At 39.5% G+C, this 20,738-nt stretch overlaps 1 protein-coding gene across 1 annotated transcript in view; it reads right to left on the bottom strand.

The window, feature by feature from the left end:
• The window catches only part of USH2A (usherin), a gene marked incomplete at both ends in the record, with an annotated part of 554,530 nt that overhangs the window by 175,852 nt on the left and 357,940 nt on the right, over nt 1-20,738 (bottom strand). The window contains 5 exons of the mRNA XM_081039194.1: nt 1,370-1,492; nt 2,371-2,705; nt 6,134-6,762; nt 16,674-16,816; nt 17,502-17,652. Coding sequence (XP_080895320.1) covers nt 1,370-1,492; nt 2,371-2,705; nt 6,134-6,762; nt 16,674-16,816; nt 17,502-17,652 — 1,381 coding nt within the window. The remainder of the gene's footprint in view (nt 1-1,369; nt 1,493-2,370; nt 2,706-6,133; nt 6,763-16,673; nt 16,817-17,501; nt 17,653-20,738) is intronic.

A 20,738-nucleotide genomic window follows, 5' to 3' on the forward strand; every position in this document is an offset into this window, starting at 1 on the left:
GTGAGAGGCAGACGCTGGGTGAACAAGTAAACGGTGTACATTAGCAAGAGCAGAAGTGACATTAATGAGGCCAGACGTGGAGGCCCAGGTGTGGAAGAGCTGGGAAACAGGCCAGAGTTATCAACAGGGTTCAGAGTACAGCTAGTTAGTGATGTGTCTAGAAAAATAACCAAAGTGTCCTCCGATAGATGACCGGATAAGAAGATGTGGGATGTCTACACAATGGAATACTACTCTGCCACAAGAAAAGATGAAATAGTGCCATTTGTGACAACATGCATGGATCTGGTGATTATTATGCTAAGTGAAATAAGTCAGACAGAAAACGTCGAGATCCTTATGATTTCACAGAAATGTGGGATGTAAAATTGAAAGCAACAAAGGAACAAAACAAACAAATAAAGAAATACAACCTCATAGACACAGACAATAGTTTAGTGGTTACCAGAGAGTAACAGGGGGTGATAGAAGGAAAAGAGGTCCAAATATAGGGTGATGGAAGGAGAACTGACTCTGGGTGTTGAGCACACAATGTGATATACAGATGATACATTATAGAATCATACACTTTAAATTCAGATGATTTTACGAACCATTGTCACCCCAATAAATCTAATTTGTAAAAGAAAGAAAAGAAAAATAACCTGATAGAAAAGGTGTCTGAAAAGATTTCATAAAATGCTATTTGTGGTATTTTGAAATTTGATTCCACTGCTCGGATTCATGAAGATTTAGAAGTCATTTAATCTCATCTAATCTTCTCATTTTATAGACAACAATAGTGAGGCCCAGAGAAGTTAAGTGACTTGCCTCAGGCCACAAAGCCAGTGCTCTTGTACAGGATGAAACAACACACCCATCTCCTAGCTCTGCCAGCCAATACACTTTCCTGACATTGTCTGTTTGTCGATTTCTTGATCTCTTGAACTCCAGACTGAATTCTTTCAAGTCCCAAGTCTGTTAACTAGACACTGTGTGGACTGAAATAATGACTTAGAACAACTTCCTAGAAATAGCAAGCATGTGACAAATGCCCAGTAATTTCCCCGGTTTTCTATATGTGCAGTATTTCCAAATTCCTCTATTAAGTTTCCATGTCTTGCTAGAGCTGTGACAAAGGCAGTAGGTTAAAGCTCAAACATCTACAAGTTCGACTTCAAAAGGCTTCTTTTCAGCACACAGTTAAGATGGCAAACATTAAACATGCGGACTGTTGCAGTCTGATGATTAATGCCACAGATAATAACCAAATACGTTTTATTGCACAACTGATAAAATGCTTGCACAATGAAGAGACTGATACTTTGAACTTGTCAACATGCCCCAAACTAAATGCCAGCATTTGTTTTTATAGTTTTTGTAATCTCACCTGCTAAGACCCTTATCTTCATAAAACCACTGAGTTCCTGAATAAATATTGTGCCACAGATTTAAATCTTCTGGGGGATTTGATGCAAGTGGTTGCTGGATTTTACGTCTCAGAAGCTCGTATCTAAAGCAAAAGACAAGCAGAAACACTGGGATTATCTCAACTAATGTTATTACCAAAATTCAGGTTGTTTCACGGCATGAGTATGTGATGTGTGCATGTAAATGTAAAGAAAACATCTTAATTTATGATCACACATTTTTTTCCAGATTATTATTATTGTCTGGCTCAAGTTTCGTATTCAATTATTTTGAAACCAACAACTGCATTCACATTGTTCTATTATCAGTGAGAATAACATTTTAGATTTCTCCCCTGTCTAGTTTGCAAACATTCAATTGCCATATTCACACAAAGTAGAAATAGAAAATGTTTATGAAGTTAATGATTTCCTAAGACTTAAACCGCCAATACTTTATAAACAATGACAATATTGTCAACCCATAGCCTGGGCTCAGTGTCAAGTTTAGGTTGTTATAAAGCCATTTCAAAATCACAACTCCTTTCTTTCATCTTATCTATAGCCCTGACAACATTCTTTATAAGTTCCCAGATAATAACATGTCAAAGAATTATTGCATTACCTTTGGGATTTTGAGGCATATTTGTTTAAATGTATCATGTCGAACATGCATCACGTTTTCCTGACATTAAAAAAATATACTTTGAAAACAAGGGAAGGATTATGTCAAGAATCGTGAGAGAACAGTGATCGTGGTTTTAAGGGTTTTTAGTTCTTCACAGTATTACAATACTTCTATCTTGATGAACATTTATTCTTCCACGTAAGTCAAGATACACAATATGGAATTGTATGAAAGTTATGAGTGGGGGCTATCCAATAAGAACTCTTTCCTAAGTTCATATGTGATTAAAAGTCTCCTTCCTTTCTAGAGATCTAAGACCATAGCAAAATCCAAAAGCATGGCCACTTTTCTTACCTCAAATCGGGTCCATTTGGCCTGGATGGTGGCTGCCAAGAAATCCCAACACATGATTCACTTAGCGGAATCGCAGACAACGAGCGAACAGCGTGAGGGAGGGTGGCGTGGGTGGTGACATGGGTAGGTAAACTCTCCGTGCAACCTCCTAGGTACCCGTTACCCCCTGAGCAAGCCACAACGGTGACAGAATAATTAGTGAAAGGAATCAGACAAGTAATTACTTGACTGAACACTGAGGAAGTAACATTGGTCATTGTGATGTGAGGGTCTGGCATACGAATCTCATAGCTAAGTATATCTCCATTCTGCGTGAGTGGGGGTTTCCAAGTGACCTGAAAGAAAAGATAAACTTAGAATCAGCATGGCAACACAGGAACAGAGCAACTGAAGCTCACAAGGCCTAGAATTTGGCTCTGTCTCTTTTCAGTTAAGTGACTTTTTCAATGTGTGCTTTCGACTTTGTCTTTCGCACTAGACAGTAATGAAGGGTTTGGGACCAATTCGCGGTACAGGAGGAACTACATGAAATGCTGTTTCCTGGGTTCGGCTGTTACTCCTGATTCTTTCTAGGACTGTCAGACTAATACACACCTTACTGATTCCTCTCCACTGTGGGGATTCTGAGTTTGCGCAGTGTACACAGGGAGAGAATCCACACATCGACTCTCATCAGTGGGGCAGCAGCAGGATTTGATAGTTTTCTTGTTTCTCACTTAATTAAATGAAACATGAGAACCCCTTGCTTTGCATTGTTAGTACTCTAAATGTGCCACTACTCTTTTTTTTTTGGGGGGGGGATGGAAGGGCCGGGGAAGGTCATCATTTCCATATTCTGAGGAATCACAATTGAGTTCCTGAATTTCATTTGTGCATAATGTAAAGCAGTAACAATAGCTCCTATTCTCAACTATAAAAGATGTATAGAAGCTTTTAAAAAGGCAAGCAAAGGATGGTCCTGCTTAACTGGCCCATGGACTTGAACATGAGAAGTGAACGACATTTTACAATGGAATACCATGTTTAGCATTCCTTTTCTCTTCTGGCTGGATTTTGTAAGGGCATAGTGGTAATACCTTTTTCCTCTTGGGGAGAAAGGACCCTAGAAAAATGTGCAGAGGTCATGAAAAAATTATTTGTTTACACGCTATCCTTGCTCATCTCCTTTATCATAGCCTTGCCATGGTCCTTAAATATTAGAGTATGCATTTCATCTCCTAAATAGACTATAAGCTTCTTGATACAAGGGTCCAACTTGTATACCCATTTAATGCAGTGCACATAGACACAGAGCTCAGTAAGTAACTACAGTCATGGCTGATTCAATGATATTTTTCCTCGATGTACAGCTATTTTGAAATTTCAAAAGACAGATTTCTACAAAGTGACGTAGTGATGTCTACATTTATAACTCTATACTAAACCAAAGTCTGGGAAAAAATAGAAAAATTAAAATAAAGAAGGACTGACTAAATTTGTCTATCTTAAATCAAAGAGAAAACATTTTTTCCAGAAAGCACATCAACTGAGATTCCCATCGGGTATTTTTATTAATAAAGTGGTGGCAAAACGGGCCCCACTACATGTCAGCTGGATAGTTGCTCAATGACTACTATAGTAATATACAATGAACAATGTGATGATGTCTACCCAATTTTACTACATGGCTTGAAATCATTGCTAAATTTAAAATCTTCTTGGGGAGTTCCATATGGTGCTGGAGTGAAAACAATGTTTAGATATGCTCCTTATGAGCATATATATGAAAAGGTGAACGAATCGGGTTCAGTGCATATGTTAACTTTGGAAGGACTGACATGTGATGGAATTAAGTCATTCCATCCAGGAAGACAGCACATCCTCCACGTGTTGCAGTGTGAAGTTGAGTCGTGGGTGTTGGACCCGTATTGCTTGGGTGAGAATCCCAACTCTTACTCCTTATGTAATCTTAGGCAGTCTACTTAATCTCTCAATTCTCAGTTTTCCTGACTGTATACTGGGGACAATCATAGCATCTATCTGATAGATTTGCAGTACGGATTAAATGAGAGCAAACCCTGGAACTTAACACGAACCCAATAAATATTAGTTGTCATTAATTTTTCCTTTCATAGATTTCATAATGTCTTCTTTTTTTTATAATTTATGGTTTGACTTAAGCAGACATCCAAAACTTCCCCTCTGCAAAAATAAGTGAGAATAATGATGAAGACTCAATCCCTTACTTTGGTGAAGAGTACACACTATGATAAAACTATGCATGGGTGCAATCTGGATAACACAACTGTTCCTGGTGAGAGCCTGTGAGATTCAGCTCCCTATCCAAGCTGATCTATATTTTAGCAAGCTAACAAGTCATGTGTATTGTTTTCTTCCTGGAGGAGTTTACAAAATCAAAAAAGGGAATGAAAAAAAGAAAGAAACAGCCAGTCAACTAGTTTGGGATATGTTCAATCATCGTTTATACATACTAAATCAGGTACACTTGTGCATTGACCATTATTGTTCTAAAAATATGTGTTCTTTTTCAGATCTGCCTAGCTATTAGATGTTTGTTACAAAGAGTCCAGAATAATCTCCATCATGCAGTTTGCCTTTGTGAAGGGACTATGTTTATCTTGTATCATATTGATTGGGATCGCTACCAAAGTTTTGCAAAATTCCCTCAGGATTAAAACAAAAAGTCATTTCTAGGATGATTAATAACTCTAGGTTTGTGTGCGGTTTTCTTTTGTTTTTCCTTTGAATGAAGAGCAATTCTTAAGATTGCCCAATTCATACAGCAAACATTATACATCATGTACTTCAAATGAATTTCCTCACAGTGTTTTAGCCCTGGAGTTCTATACACTTTTGATATTTCTATCAAAACGCTGTGTTGCTTTGACCAGTCTCACATTGAAATGAACTAATAAAGACTTTTAAAAACAGCTTTCAGTGTGTGGGTTCGATTAAATTTCTTTGACAGTTTCCACGAGGTAGCTTCACCTTGTGTTTGCTTTTGGTGGGGGAGAGAGAGCACGCCACACAGATCCAAGTAATAATTTCAACAGATCAACTCTGCTGTTATGCAAATGTCCTTTGTTTTGTGCTCTGGTGAGCAAGCTCCTGCGCCAGGGCTTTTGGCAGTAGTACAAGACCAATCCATGGAAGCATGCATGTATTTACACAAAAGAGGCTTCTAAGCTACAAAACTCCCTCCTGTTTGGTTACACTAATTTCCCTTGAATGAAGTTTGTATGCAAGCCAAAACAATGGTCGTTATCCTGTCCTCTAGAGCTCATTCCCAGTAGAAGGAGGTGAATAATTGAACACTTTCTAGATAGCCCAGTAATATGTTATTTTTATTTCTTTCCCCATCATGTTGATTCTCTGGTCATTAAAAAAAAAATCGGAATATTGGTAATTGAAACATTTGCTAATAGGCTAATCCATCCCTCTGTATTTTCTCATCTCTTCTCATTTTCTGATCTATTTAAACCTGGCGTGGTGGTTAAGCTAAGCCTCCCATGGTGACATTCAAAATATTTCAGGTGTGTGAGGCAAATGGACGCATCTCAACAATTAAGAGGATACAGGGAAGGATGAAAAACTGATGTCGGATTCAAGACAGTTTGGGCCAAAGGCCAAAACCCTGTTTCTCCAGTGAACGCCTAAAACAACAAATGTGTGCTTTATGTCAGTAGGTGGCTCTGTTCAACACAGAGTCAATCCAGGGTAACTTCCCTAGTCTGCAAAGGAGACAGAGTGGTCGGAATCCTACCTGGGCTGCATCGGGTCCCAGCACGTGCACCACCGGTGGCTGCACCCCAGCAGGCCGCGAGGGTCTCGTGGTCACTTCTGCCCACGCACTGCTGTTTGTACCTCCATTCACAGTGCTCATCAGTACACGGTACTCATACTTTGTCCACGGGCTAAGAGCAGAAGTCTGGTCAATAAACCGCATGGAGTGATGACTTGGGAGCGTCACCAGCGTAGTCACTTCTTCCTGCCCTTGAGCTCTTCTTTCAATTGTGAAGTTCTCCACCAAGCCATTGGGGTGGGTGGGGGGTTGCCAAGATAGAATCACAGATGTCGGGGTATCAGAGAACAGCTCCGGACTTGGGATTCCTTCTGGTGCATCTGGGAGTGTCCACACCATCTGAGACCCTGGTGACAGGGAACACCCTTTTGAAGTACAGGCTTCCACCTGAAACATATAGGCAGTAGATGGGCGCAAATGGGTCACTGTGCAATTAGTGACATTTCCAGAAGTTTTGCAGGACAGATGGCCGTGCTGGTAGACGTTATAATGGGTAATAATCCCGTTGCACTTTAAAGGCTGCTGCCAGGTGACCAATGTCGTTCTTGACTTCACGTCCAGAAGGATCGGAGGGTCAATAGGTCCAGGTCCTATAAAGTAGAATAAATCCAAAATGTGATACCTCTTGGAAACTTCCCACATCTCCTTAAAATAAAGCTCAAATGAGTCATAAGTCTCCTATAAGGACATGAAATGGAACACTCGGTAAAGCCAACCAGTAAATACATAAGCTCCCTAAAGACAAGGACCATCACTTTTTGCTCGTAAGTACCTGTTGAATATCATTGAACTAAACTGCCATTTTCCTTCCTACGATGGCTTTATCCAAACCATTTCTTGTTATTAAAGCTAATGCTTAAAAGCAGCATGAGGGCTTTTTCTGAAATCAAGATAGTAGAAGAGAAATATATTCGAGGGCAGTTGTAATCAAAGTTCTAGCTTCTGCCACATTTTTTTTTCCTAGAGCCTCAGTAACTAACTACAATCAGTAACACTATCATAAGAAACCCTCATAGTTTACAGCCCAGTGAAATCCTTCCATATCGCTCATTATATATTCCATATTACAGTACTATTTCTATTTATCATTCTAATCCACGTTTCGCAATTCATCTACTCCCTGTTAATATTATAGGTGATTTTTTACTGTGACTGTGACAGAAGCTGCCGATTTAGCTCTTTCACCTACTGGTAAATAAACAATGCATAGATCTGACCTTTAGGTTAACAGGTTTTATGCTTGCTCCACTCAGCACTCTAACTGATTCAATTATCATAAAGGTTCAGGAGGCTCCATGAATACTGAAAAAGGCGCGCCATATGCCTGCCGAGGTGTTGTGGAACGGCAACTATTCTGCAGCCCTCCAGAGAAATTCCTTAATTGTAAATAATTTCACCATGCGACATAATCAAGTCACCTTGAATGCAAACCCCTCAGCCTGCGGAGGTAAAGTGTTATTTAAGCTTTACTGGGCTGCGTTAAATTCTGCAATTTGAAGGGCTGTTAAGTTTTTCAATTGAAATTTCATTTAAAATGCAGGTGCTTTTTATTATATCGAGGCTTTACTGCTCTCTAGGTACAAGCCAGAACATGGTGCAATAACACAAATCTGGCTCAATCACTGATCAGTAACAGCTGTAATTCCAGAACATTTAGCATTCTTATAAACCATGGCCTGAAATCTATAAATTGCTACAACAGATCGAGAAAATACTATAGTCCCCTTTTTGGCCCTCAGCGATTTTGACGTTTATGAGATTTTTCTGTGAACGTTAGATTTTATGGGAAAATCTTTAAAAAAGGCATACGTGGATTTAGTAATTGTTTCAAACAGCATTGCTTAGGTGAGTGTGTGTGTGACTCAGTGGTACTCTGAGGGTTTAGGGTTTTGATAGAACCGCCGCTTCACAAAATCCGTGACCACAATACAGCCGGTTACCTGAGCGCACTGTCACACGACTTGATTCACATATTTGTCACCAACTGGACTGAGAGAAGAATCATAATTACTTTTTGAGAGGAAAGATGCTATAGTGTGCAAACCCTGACATTAAGCCATTGCTGACAATTTGGTAATGCATCCTATTTGAAGAGGAAACTATCCTAAATGTACAGGGATCTGGATATAAATCACATTTTTTTCGTTTTAGCCTGTTGTAAGCTTTCACTTTAAAGCTTGTTTAAACCACTGTGACACTTTGCTGTCCAGTATACAGTAGCAGTGGCAATTATTTTATATATCGAAATAGGAATACGGATCCAGTCTTACCGCGTTTCCACGAAAATAAGACCTAACCAGAAAATAAGCCCTAGCATGATTTTTCAGGATGAAATCCTGAACATAAGTGCTCATGCATCTTTTGGAGCAAACTTTAATATAAGACCCGGTGTTATCTTTGGGGAAACACGGTATTTATACTTGTCATCCAGATTTGGCTATGTCTCAAAGAAAATCAAGTGAGAGTCTTGCAAGATATCAGTGTTGTTTTGGAAAAGTACATCCTCTGAGATTTGGGCCTATCAAATCAATTCTGGATTCAAACTTCTCATATCTAACTCTATCTCACCCTCACCCCCTAAAAAAATAGTAATAACAACACACATAAAAAAATCAGAATATTTTCTATTAGGGTTTTACCAGGGTCTTGAATAATTATTTCTCATAGATGTACTATCAAGCTGGGAGATTCTTCAGGGAAAAGAAATAATGACGAAGTGGTTTCTTCTCTGCTATGATGGGGATAAGACTTTTATTTCTCTTGAATAAGACGATATGAGTTATAGGTGAAATATCCATGATCATGAAATGAACTTGCACTTCAAGCCTCCACAGAACACAGGCTTTACTTAAGATGATCTCTTATCTTGGGGAAGAAGAAACGTTCCATTTCATGATTTTTTTTCCCCCTTAAAAGCCAACATACATTTTATAAGCTTCCCGTTCTTGCTGAGTAGGTTCCCCTATTCTTGCTGCAAGAAGAGCCCTTTAACTTGTGTAATTCAGGAGAGAAGCTGAAGGCAGCTTAATTAGCTCCTTTGGCTAAGGAAGTGTTAAAACCTGACTCCTGGCACTCTTTCAATTCGGTGCTTTAAAATGATAAGCCGAATCATCTAATTCTATATACAAATCAACTGGCATGCTACTACTGTACGGTTGAAAGGGTCACCACAATTATGTAAAACATGAGTAATAACTATAATTGGGGTAGTTTGCTAATACAATAAAAAGCTCTGAACATGAGAAAAGTTATGCTCACAGCAGTAGCGATCACTTTCTAAAGTAAGAATTCATGGATGAAATGACATGAAAAAGATGGTTATAAAATTTTAATGGAATGATAAAAGGCAAAAGTCAGCCTCTCAGCTGAATTCTTAAAATCCCTATATATCACAATCAGCTCCTTAACTGTAAAATCAATGTGGGGTATAACATGTTGTCAATGCAGCTGTCACTGGAGGGGAGGCTGGGAAGTATGACAGCCACACAGCTCAGCTAGCCAGTGATGAAAATACATCCGCACAGCCCTCTCCGTGGGTGTAATTGTTTAGAGAACTCCCTCCTGGACCTGCGAATAGGGGCAGCCTTTCGGCTCAGATGACTGACTCATATTTCAGACCATTTCATTACAGCATTAATAACGGGAAGTAGTTTCATTTTGGCAAATGAAATGATCTTTTATGGGAAACTATTTTGCTCATCAGTTTCAAAAGTTCAGAGACAGCCTAAAATAGACTAAGAAATTTGTTAATGAAGGGGTCTGCTTATTTATTTTTATACTCAGGTGTGTACACTGGAAAGGGTGTGTGTGTGTGTGTGTGTGTGTGTGTGTGTGTGTGTGTGTGTACCTGTGGATGAACAGTTCGACTCACACCTCCAGTGTGCACGTAACTTTTAGTGGTTTTTATAGGTTTTTCACACTTTTTTCTATTAGAGTTACCCATAATTGGTCAGTTTTCCTGTGAAGTTCTCATTACTGTCCCGAAGTGACTTTTTACCATTCTAATTAAAAACTCACTCAGTTTAAAAGCTCTTTTCAGTAACATTAACTCCACGAGTGAATATCCCTTAAATTTGCCAATGGATTAAAAATCACAGTGGCAAATATATGGATGTATAATTACGTTGTGTAATATATTATATGTTAACAGTTAATGTGGTCTTTTGATATTCACTACTGATATGTTGTCAGAAGAGTAGAGTGATGGATTCTGCCATCCCTTTAATCATGAATTCTTTTTATCAATATATTATTTATACGCCAACTACCTCCCCAAAAGATTTTATACAGCTCTGAATACAAGAATTAAATGTAATAGGACCAATAAAATAAAGAAATGTTAATCTTGTGATGATGAAGAGGGTACAATAACTGTATCTCAAAATAAATATTAAGAATGGGCACTATGACTTTGCACAGACACACACACACACACACACACACACACACAGAACATTCAGCTTCTTGACAACTGATAAAATAGGAAAAGGGCTAGTAACACAGGCATCACTATTTAATACAAGGACTAGAAGGTGCTGAAATGGAAAGGATGCTATTGGATAGTCTGAAAGAAGGAGAACCGATACTGGAAAATATTTTTCTCCATTTTCCCTGAGACCAGGGCCATAGAGTACAAATTAGGAAGAATACTTTGTTTTCCAGAACTGGGGCATAATGTGTGGTAAATAGCTGTGGATTCTTCCTGGAAAGTTTGGGACAGAAAGTTAAATAATTTGATGTGAGAATTCATAAAGGCAGAAAAATCTCCAAAAAGAAATAGAGGTTCCAAATTTGGAAAAGCGATGTGCCTTATATGTCCCATGGAAACTCAAGACCTGAAGACGGAAACTGAGCCCAGGTGACAGAACTTTTCATGGATCAATCCATCTTTCCAAAGGATTTTTTGTTGGTCACTTTTAGCTTTTGACTTTAGGATATAAAAATAAGAATGTAAAAATAATAAATATTTGCTTTTATTAATTCTGGAAATGCATGAATTTGAGGGGTGGAATCTATGCAAGAGGAAACCAAGTAGGCAGTGACATACATACAGAGCCACTTTGCTCTCAAAATCAGCAGATGAAATAATTTACTTCTCATCATGAGTTTTCTACTATGGGTAAAACAGATACCCACCTAACTGAAAGGATAAACATGTCAGCCTTTAGAATATTTAAAGCAATTAGAAAACATACTTGGAACAGAGAAAGCAAAATAATCGTGCAGCACTACTGAAATGTATTGTTCACAGTCCCTCATTAAATAAAATCCACTGATACAAATATGTTCCACCCTCATTTAAAACCGTTCCTATGTTTCTCTCTCACAGAATACTCCTAAGGTGCAGGTGAAGACTTTCAATTCTAAAACCCATTAACAAAAAGATGTTCACTGTGCAATATTAGTTTTAAAATCTAAATATTCTTAAGGGCACAAACACGTGTATTAAATGATTTGGAAAATCCTGCTCTAACATGATCTTGACCAATTAATCAGACCACGTTTTTACTTCCTCTCTCTGTCACAAGGACTCAGAGTGTTTGACTCTCATTACAGGTTGTGAGAATAAGAACAAGAAACAGTGGTTTCCCATTGAAAATCCCTTTCTATGTACCGCTCCCCGCTTCATTTGGAAATAGCACATGGTTTGGGGCTAGCAGAAGCCTCTCTAATGAGAGCATGTATTATCCTAGTCAGACAGGTAATGTTGAACCAAAGGGACAGCTCGTAGGCTGCCTTTTACCAAGGCAAAGAAAGAGGACGGCTTTGGGGATTTCCTTGTCTTCTGTCTGTCTCTGATCGCCACCCTCCTTCTCAGAGGCTGAAACCACTCAGGGCAGAAGACCCTGGAAGCTGCCCTCCAGGGCTTGTGTGTCAGTGGACACCTCCTATAACAATTGATTTTCTGCCTTCTTCTGGACCAATGGGAAGGAAGTCAATTTGAGATTTAATATAAAACTGAACTCCAGATATCAACCATTCCCCTTTCCCTCTCCTGGTCTTCTCCAGCGCGGCTTTCCTGACACCCCATGTGGAGGGCCTTGCTCTCACAGAAGTCTCAGCGCTGCATACTCTAACTGCAGTTATACTCTACGCTCCCCCTTACCATATGGTGGGTGCCTCAACGAAAGAACCGTGTTTCATTCATCCGTGTAACTTTCGGTCCCTGGGACGTGGCAGGTACCAGCTAAAGTTAGCTTGGTCTAACTTTAGACCAAGAGTTCTCATGGATTTGTAACATAAAACTCTTTTTTAATCAATACTTCACTAACCATCTGGGGGCACCTGGTCTGTGTCAGACTCTCCACCAGGCACTGGATAGGCAATGAGACATGAGCAGAGTCCCAGGTCCTGAGTTACACTCCAGAAGAGGACATTCATGGAGCACAGGAAAATACAAACCAAAATTCTACGGTAACAAATGAGGAGGGAAGGCTTCACAGAGGAGGTGACATTTGAGCTGAGGCTGAATGAATGAGTAGAATTTTGCCACAAATAAGAAAGACATGTGTTCTGTTAGATACAAATTTCAATGAACATTGCAATGTCTTTCTGTCTGATTCCAGAGAAACTCTGTTCCTTGTAAACTGCTATGAGAATCTCAAAGATGAAGTAAAGGGGGAAATGCTCAAAAATACTGATAGGAAGAGTAAGCAGGACCCAGATACTGGGATAATTTCCCTTCTTGTTTAATCCTTTGCTCACAGTGCTGTAAATGTAAAACAAAACAAAACAAAACAACAACAACAAAAATATATATATACACATATATATACATATATATGTATATATATGATCTAATATATGAGTAAATGCAATATATTCATAGTATTTAAAATCTTACCATGTAGAAAATATGATAAACTCCCTATCTCTTAGCACATTCCAGTCAAAACTCATGAAGAGTCTGTTAGCAAAATAATGAACACATGAAAACACTGTCTAAGTAAATCTACAGAAAACTATTCAAATTGCCCAAATTTATTTAATAATGCTTATTAGATTAGTGGTTAAATTATAAATGTGGAGTTTTTAACCACAAGTTTGGTGAAATGATCAAATTTTTAAAGGCCTATAAAAATACTTGACAACTGAATGACCAGTTTTTTGTTGTTGTTTTTTCTTTTTGGAGTTAGAGAATTGAGTTTAGAAAACAGTCTTGTTTTCATTGGGTTGATCTAGGTCCTTATTACGTTTGTTGTTAAAATCACAAATAAAGAGATGGTCCATATGTCAATCTTGTTACCCGAAACCTTGAAAGAAACAGATTATCTGACTTTTATTGGTCTGGGGAATCTGTATTTTTAAGAAAAGCGGGTTGTCTCATATTTGACACAGGGAAAGATTTCAGTAGGCTAAACATTCACGCTGAAGTCAGAAGAAAGGTGTCCTTCCAGCCAACTACAATCTCTAGGTGGGTAAACTGCACAGAAAACAATTGTAAATTCACAAGAGAGAGGAAACAATAAGATAATCAGGACTGATGGTTATTTCTGGTTGAAAGACATCAACCATTTTAGCTGCTAGGCAAGTTTCTGCCTTCCTGTCATTAATTGCATGCTCCTAAATCGTAACACAACCTTAATGCATTTTTAGAAGTTGCACACATGCAAGGTGCTTGGGCTGCCAGTGACACATAGAAATAAAACAAACAAACAAACAAACAAACAAAAACTTGTGTTATTTCCATTTATCTGGTCGCAAAGAGTCAAACTCTCCACTGACCGAGTTGGCTGAAAAGAACATCTTTTGTCAACGCACGTTTAACAGGATTTAAAATATTCATAGGAAATGTGCATTATTATTATTATTTGGCGTCAGCACACTGGATTTAAAACAAAATGTATGGAATTGGATATTGGTGGCACACTGATGTCAATAACAAATTATTTGAAAAAAAAATCTATTAAAATTCCTTCTCGGTCCGTGAGAACTTCTTTTTGCACCTAAGCATTTCTTTCTCCGACGATCGCTCATTTCCTGCCTGGGTTTCTCTTTCTCCTCTCATCTGTGTCACAGACTTGATGAAAATCACAGTTTTGCTGTGTCACACTAAAAATATTGCCATCGATGACCTTTTTTGGCACCCGGACGTTTTGAGGCTTTGGCTGATGTAGAAAGGTGCTTACGGATGGTCTGAAATTAAATGTGAGCACGAGGGGACATCCCTGTTTCATTCTGTAACATGATATGTAGAATTTCGACAGTGGAAATCGCACTTTGGTGAATGGGAGGCAGCAGGCAGGATGGGAAGGAAGTGTGATTCTGGCAATGGAGCTGTCAGCCTGGGTGGTTTTATAAGCAACGCTCCGAAGCCTTGACAGAAAAACTGCTTGAGCCCAATGCCAATCACTTAGCCTTTGTCAACTCAATTTCACCTCCTTTCTGAAATGGCATCTGTCTCCACCGACACCCAAAATACAGAGTGCACTGTCATCATGTCTCAGGGGTGAGCACGCACGGGGACTTAACCCAAAGGGGCCAATGGGCAGCCTCTCGGTCTTCACCAATGTGCACAACTGCATGGCAGGTGCTTGGAGCCAGCGAAGGAAGGGGCATGAGTTTCAGGGAAAGGATTTCAACGGAAATGATGGCTGGGTTTCTTGACTCAATTCCTGCTACAAAATCAAGCGTTACTAAGTCTTACCTAAGGGAGCTGAAGGATTAATACCACTCGCTTCGAACCCAGGCCCTAAAAATCACAAAGAAGGCAGTGTCTCTGTGCATGAAAATTCTAAGCACACAGAGTCTGTAAGACTTGTTTTATGGTAAAATGAGGCAGGAGGTAAGTGTTCTCCACAAAGCACGCTGTGCTATTTGTGTACTTTGCAATATTTTGAACTTTGCGTATGTGCTTGCTCCCTTCCTATAGATAGGAGACCACTTAATAAGAACCACCACTGAGATAATCCAGCTGTGACCCTTTCCTCTGGGAATAGACATGATGGGTGCCAAAAAAAAAAAAAAAGGGAGACTGTTCCCTCCTTTTTGAGTGTGGCATTCTATGGAGCCAAGCTTCTGCAGTGTGTTGAATAATTATTTTCATATCATCGTTATCGAGTGCCATCAAGCTACATCGAAAAGGAGATTAAACATATATTCTCAGTTTATTTAATGTTTCTTCAAGAATCTATTCTGAGTATGAGCTCTCCAGTTCATGAATCGGTACACAGTTGGTGTCCATGCTGTCAGATTCCTCAGAGTGTATGTAACCTTCCCCCCAACAGGTGTGTAGGTGTGCTGACTGGTGCACTCATGCTTTTGGGTTCTTGGGTGTTGTTTATTGCACCATATCAATAATTCCCCAAATGGTACTCTTGAGAACAGAAGAACTGGAGGTGCCTTTGTGAAGTATCTAACTTGTTCTCAGGGAATAGTTATGAATTGGAGAAATGGATGAAGTATTATGCAATATTGTTTATGACAGGTTTTTGTAAAACAAAGGTAAGGTTTAAGGAAGTTAAATAGTTCTGCTTCTATCTCATTTGATGTCTTATTCTGACTAAAATAATACAATGAAGGATACTGTAGAACTAAAAGAATCTACTTAATATGAAATTGATATTCTTTCAACCACCATGCCTTCTGACTGACTAACAGCTAGTCTTCTGAAAGTCACCCATTGTATATGTCCCCATTGTATATGGAGCTAGAATGGCAATTGGCCAACAGGGCAACATCCTAAGAAGCCTTTTGATTAAAAAACTTCACAAGATTAACTCTAAACACCTCCTTTCTCAAAGATACAGTGTCCTCATTCACACTGTGTAACTTGATTTAATTTCCGATTTTTCTAAAAAAATGACCACTGTACTTCCATATATTAATAGATGCTTTTATAGACACAATTTGTATAAAACTATTATGTCCATGTGTTTATTTCCTGCATATAACCTAGTAAACACATACATATGCAAACATAACTGCTTCACACAAAAAAAACAACAGAAAATTCTCTTAACTGGTAGAACAAGGCAATGCCAATCTATGCTATGTATGACATGAAGAATCACTGTTATGAGATTACACTTCTCTATTCTGGAGGCTGTGTTTCAGGAGTAAGGTAAAGTACCGTGGAACCTCTTTCCGGGAGAAGGTACAATGATGCTTTAAACATCTTCACAAGGTAGGGACCATTCTCCATGGTCTTTTACCTGCCCTAACTCCTTCAGAGCAGTGAACACCGTAACAATTGGTCATAGACTAGAAGATGACACCCTTCCTCTTGCAGGACATCTAGACGTGTCATGAAAGATAGAGTGGAGTCACATCACATTTTATTGTGAATTACTTCTGTCTGTCTGTACACTCAACCCACCAACCCTCTAAGCTCACGTTTCTCTTCTTTCTGGACAATCCTACCACCCTTGCCTGCAAAAGACTATTGTCGCTAAATGTCAAGAAAATAGGGAAGACTTATTTCTTTGTTTAGAAAGACTGAAGAGAAGTAAGATGTCCCAGAGTAGAGAACACTCGGCTGTGAGTTGTCCAGATCACTTACTGTCCTCTGCCGTCATGAACAGACTCCAAGAACTATGTGCACTGCCAAATCCATTGGAGACAACCAACTGGAACTCATACTCTGTGTATGGCTGGAGATCTCTTACTTCATGGCCTAACAATGCAGAAGAATTGGAAAATAACCTGTGGGAAAGAAATGTCAGTTAGGAAGCTTTAGATATTCAAAGAAATAATTTTAAAAAAACAGAATCTGATTGCAAAGAATTTTCAGATGATGTCAACATACATGCAATACTGCAATTTTTTGTCATCACATGGTATCTCTTTGAAAATAAGTAGCCATTTGGCTGAGGGTTTGTAATATTGCATTTACATGAGCTGTAAGTTCTAGTAGCATCGAGTAAATTCTAGCCTAGTATTGAGAATGATGCCATGTGGAATTTGTGAAGTATTATAATTGTGTGGCCACAGTTCAGACTGCTTTTGGGGAGAGGGGTTAGGTATGTACGTGCATGATGCAATACATGTGCTCATGAAAAGCTACAGGGGGAGAAGCCTTCTTTTAAATGCTATATGAAAGAAAGAAAAGGTATTTTGGAAAGCAAATGATTATCTTAGAGTGCTGCTTGTTTTCTGCTTGTTTGAACTATCAAAAGGGGGCCTTTATTTGTTGCAAATGAGAACTGACGTATTGCTCAAAAATCGAAATTTATGTAATGTTATTAACCAGTGTTACCCCAATAGACTTAATTAAACACACACACACACACACACACACACACACACACAAAGAGAAGATAACGTTACTTCTGTCTGCATTGTGAAACCTGGGGGACAGGTAGAAGGGTGAACACAGGAGAATGCTCACTCTAGAAGTCCACGGGTGGAGTGGCCAGGCCTCATCCGGAGTTGGTATCGGGGTGAGCCGGGGGCGTTGTTGCGAGCTGGTGTAGACCAGAGAACCTGAAGACTGGTTGGAGTGGCAGATGAAAGCCTCGGAGGCAGCACGCCATCTGGAGCTGTCCAAAAACACAGATGAATTAGAGCAGAGAAAACTGTAGCGAGCATATGCTGGATGGAATGGAAACGCTCCGCATACTGGAAAAACTGTTCACCAGAATCAACAACAACGTTAACCACGGTCCATTTAATTTAACATTTTCATTCCTGAACTACTGCACTTCCTTATTGTTCATCCCAACGCTGTTACATCAGTATTTCCGTCTTCAAAGCCAGCCCCTGCACAGCAAGACAAATGAAGGGGCCCTGCATCCCCACCTGTACTTCCGTTTATCTAACTGAAGCCACGTAGGGGACACAGCAAATATTAAAGCACCCTTTTCATTTAACTTTTGCTCAATGATCAAGCAACAGAACAGCGAAGGAGCCCAGATTTTTCATTTCTCCTATGTCACCCGCTGCCACGGAGTGTTCTTCTACTCAGGAACACAGGTTTTTGTTTGTTTTTTGAGAAAGCTTTACCAAAACTGTATCTTTCTACAATGATAAATATTCATGATTAGCTGAAATTAGCCATCCCAGTCTTAATTCTCACCTATAAAAATATAAAAACTAAACTTCTTCCCACGTGTGTTTTAAATAATCAGGTGCCCATTCTCACAGCCCTCATTCAGATATGTTGCGAGTCGGGGCATATGTGTTGCTCTCTCTAGTCTACTTGAATCTCTGGCAAATCTTCCCTGAATTCAGCATTTCTGCTTGATACAATCTCTCAGAAAAATCTATGTGCATATTTCTAGAAGGCCTAACAGGAATGAGTAAAACTAAAGTCTATTCTACTAAAAACATTGATAAGATGACTCTAGTTATTAAATTATTTTTTCCAACAACTTGAATGAACCGATCATATCAGAGTTTTGTTTCAAAGAGAGTCAAAAACTCAAAAGCAAATTACACAAAGCTCTGTGGCTTTAGGAAAATCACCCAACAACTCCGAGTTTATGTTTCTTGTCTTTAAAATGGAGATACCATTCTTCCCTTGCAGGACTGCTATAGAGATCAGAGACAATGTAAATAAAGCACTTTATTTTCGGTCTTGGCAATTTTTAATTGTTAGTTATTATTACTATTATTATTTTATCGGTCTAATCTGAACTACCCTTAGTACAACTCAAGTGCTACTGTAATGTAATTTTTTAGAAATATTCTGATTGTTATACTACGAGCTCCTAATGACCAAGGATTACTAGAGGCCTTTGGTAAAGAAGAGATCAAAATAATAAAAAACAAACATCAGGGTTCATTTTGAACTTTCTTTCATACATAACTTTATGTAGTGTGTGAGTTTTACCTACTCTCCAATTCAGGAGAATCTGCCTATGAACCGAGAGGCTAATAAATGATCAATGATGATGAGAATGGAAGATTTGGATTGCACGTTTCGTTCATCCGCTGTAAGGATTCTGAGTTCGTCAATAATTCACTAATTTATTCAATAAACATTTATTGAGCCTCCACTGCGTGCGAAGTAGCATTCTTTGCGTGGAGTAAAGCAGACACGGCCCCTGACCCAATGGACCTTAATGTAAATGGAGTGGGCAAGCAGTGAACAAACGGATACATGAGATCACACCAGCGGGTGACATGTGCTCAGGAGAAAAATAAAGCAGGGTAAGGGAAGAGAAAGTGAAAAGGAATGTGCGATTTTAGTTATTATACGGTAATTCAGATTAGACAGGAAAGTCATGTCACTGGATGACATTTGAACAGAGACCTTAGTGACCTAAGGAAGGTGGTCATGAGCATGCCTGCAGGAAGAGCAATGTCACGAGAGAGAGCAGGAAGTGCAAAGGCAGTGAGAAGGGAAAAGCAGGGATTATGTTTAAGGAACTGGGAAAGGCCAGCGTAGCTGGAGCATCCAAAGGAGAGGGAAAGGAAAAGAGGATGGAGGGATAGGTGGGGTCTAGATACCTCTGGATCCTTTCTAGGTCTAGGTCAGGGGTGTCCAAACTTTTTTCAACGGTTTTCACCAAGGACCATATGAGGTAAAATACACAGACAGCTGGGCCACTCACTTGAGGTGAAGTACGTATTGCCTCACCTGGTTTATTTAAGTAAACTAAATATGTTTTTGGAATTTGCTGTGGGCCAATTAACAATGGATGGCGGGCGCAGTTGGCCCATGGGCGGCAGTTTGGACACCCCTGGTCTAGGTCTTAAAAGTCACAGTAAGGACTTTGGATGCCATTCTAAATGGGTCGGTGCTACTGCAGGACGTGAATAAAGGAAAGGGCATGATTTCAAACTGATGAAAGCTACTCAGTGCTAATGGAGAAGCAGGGACAAATGTAGAAATAGGGAAATCACCTATTGTAATGATCCAGGCAAAAGGTGACAGTGGCTTAGACTCGAGTGACAGCAGTGGAGGCCGTGATACATTTTACTGTTGAGTGTGGAGTGCATTGCTAAGAGAAAATAAGATGGTGCCAATGTTTTTTGGCCTAAACACCCAGGTCAATGGTGGTGCCATTACTGGGATGAGGAACACTGAGGGGAGACATCACTTCCGGAGAGGTTCGAGAGCTCTGAATTCTATTCCATTTAAGAGGTATGGTTTGCATCATGAGTGGAGACATCAGGATGATTGGGATTTGGAAAGGGGTTGTGCATCAACATATACTGGAGAAATCTCATTACCATTTGTTAAAGGTCAACAGAATGGTCCAGAAGAGACTGGGTGAAATGATCATGCAGGGGAAGGAAGAATCACATTTCTTGTGTGGGAGAGAGAGAGAGAGAGAGGCAAGCCAGTGCACATGTGGATCAAAATGAGAGGCAGTGCATGCTGGCTGTTAAATAAAGCAGGGACAAGTCACCCATTGTACAGAAGGGAATGCAGGCATTGAGGTGACAGATGGAGAGACAGGTGGATTCGCCGATGGGGGGGGGGAAACAAAAACAAAGATCTCTTCCGATGGCATCCATTTTCTCAGGGAGCAAAATAAAACCTAAGGCATCCACTTTGTGCCAACATGTGAGAGTAAATCGGAAGCTCGCAGAGAAACAAAGTGGTATGAAAAGTTCTCTCAGTTCGTAGAAATGTGACAGGACTAAGAAAGGCAATGAAACTGTCGCCCAGGGCCAG

This window comes from Rhinolophus hipposideros (genome assembly GCF_964194185.1).
Source record: "Rhinolophus hipposideros genome assembly, chromosome: 26".
Lineage (NCBI taxonomy): Eukaryota > Metazoa > Chordata > Mammalia > Chiroptera > Rhinolophidae > Rhinolophus > Rhinolophus hipposideros.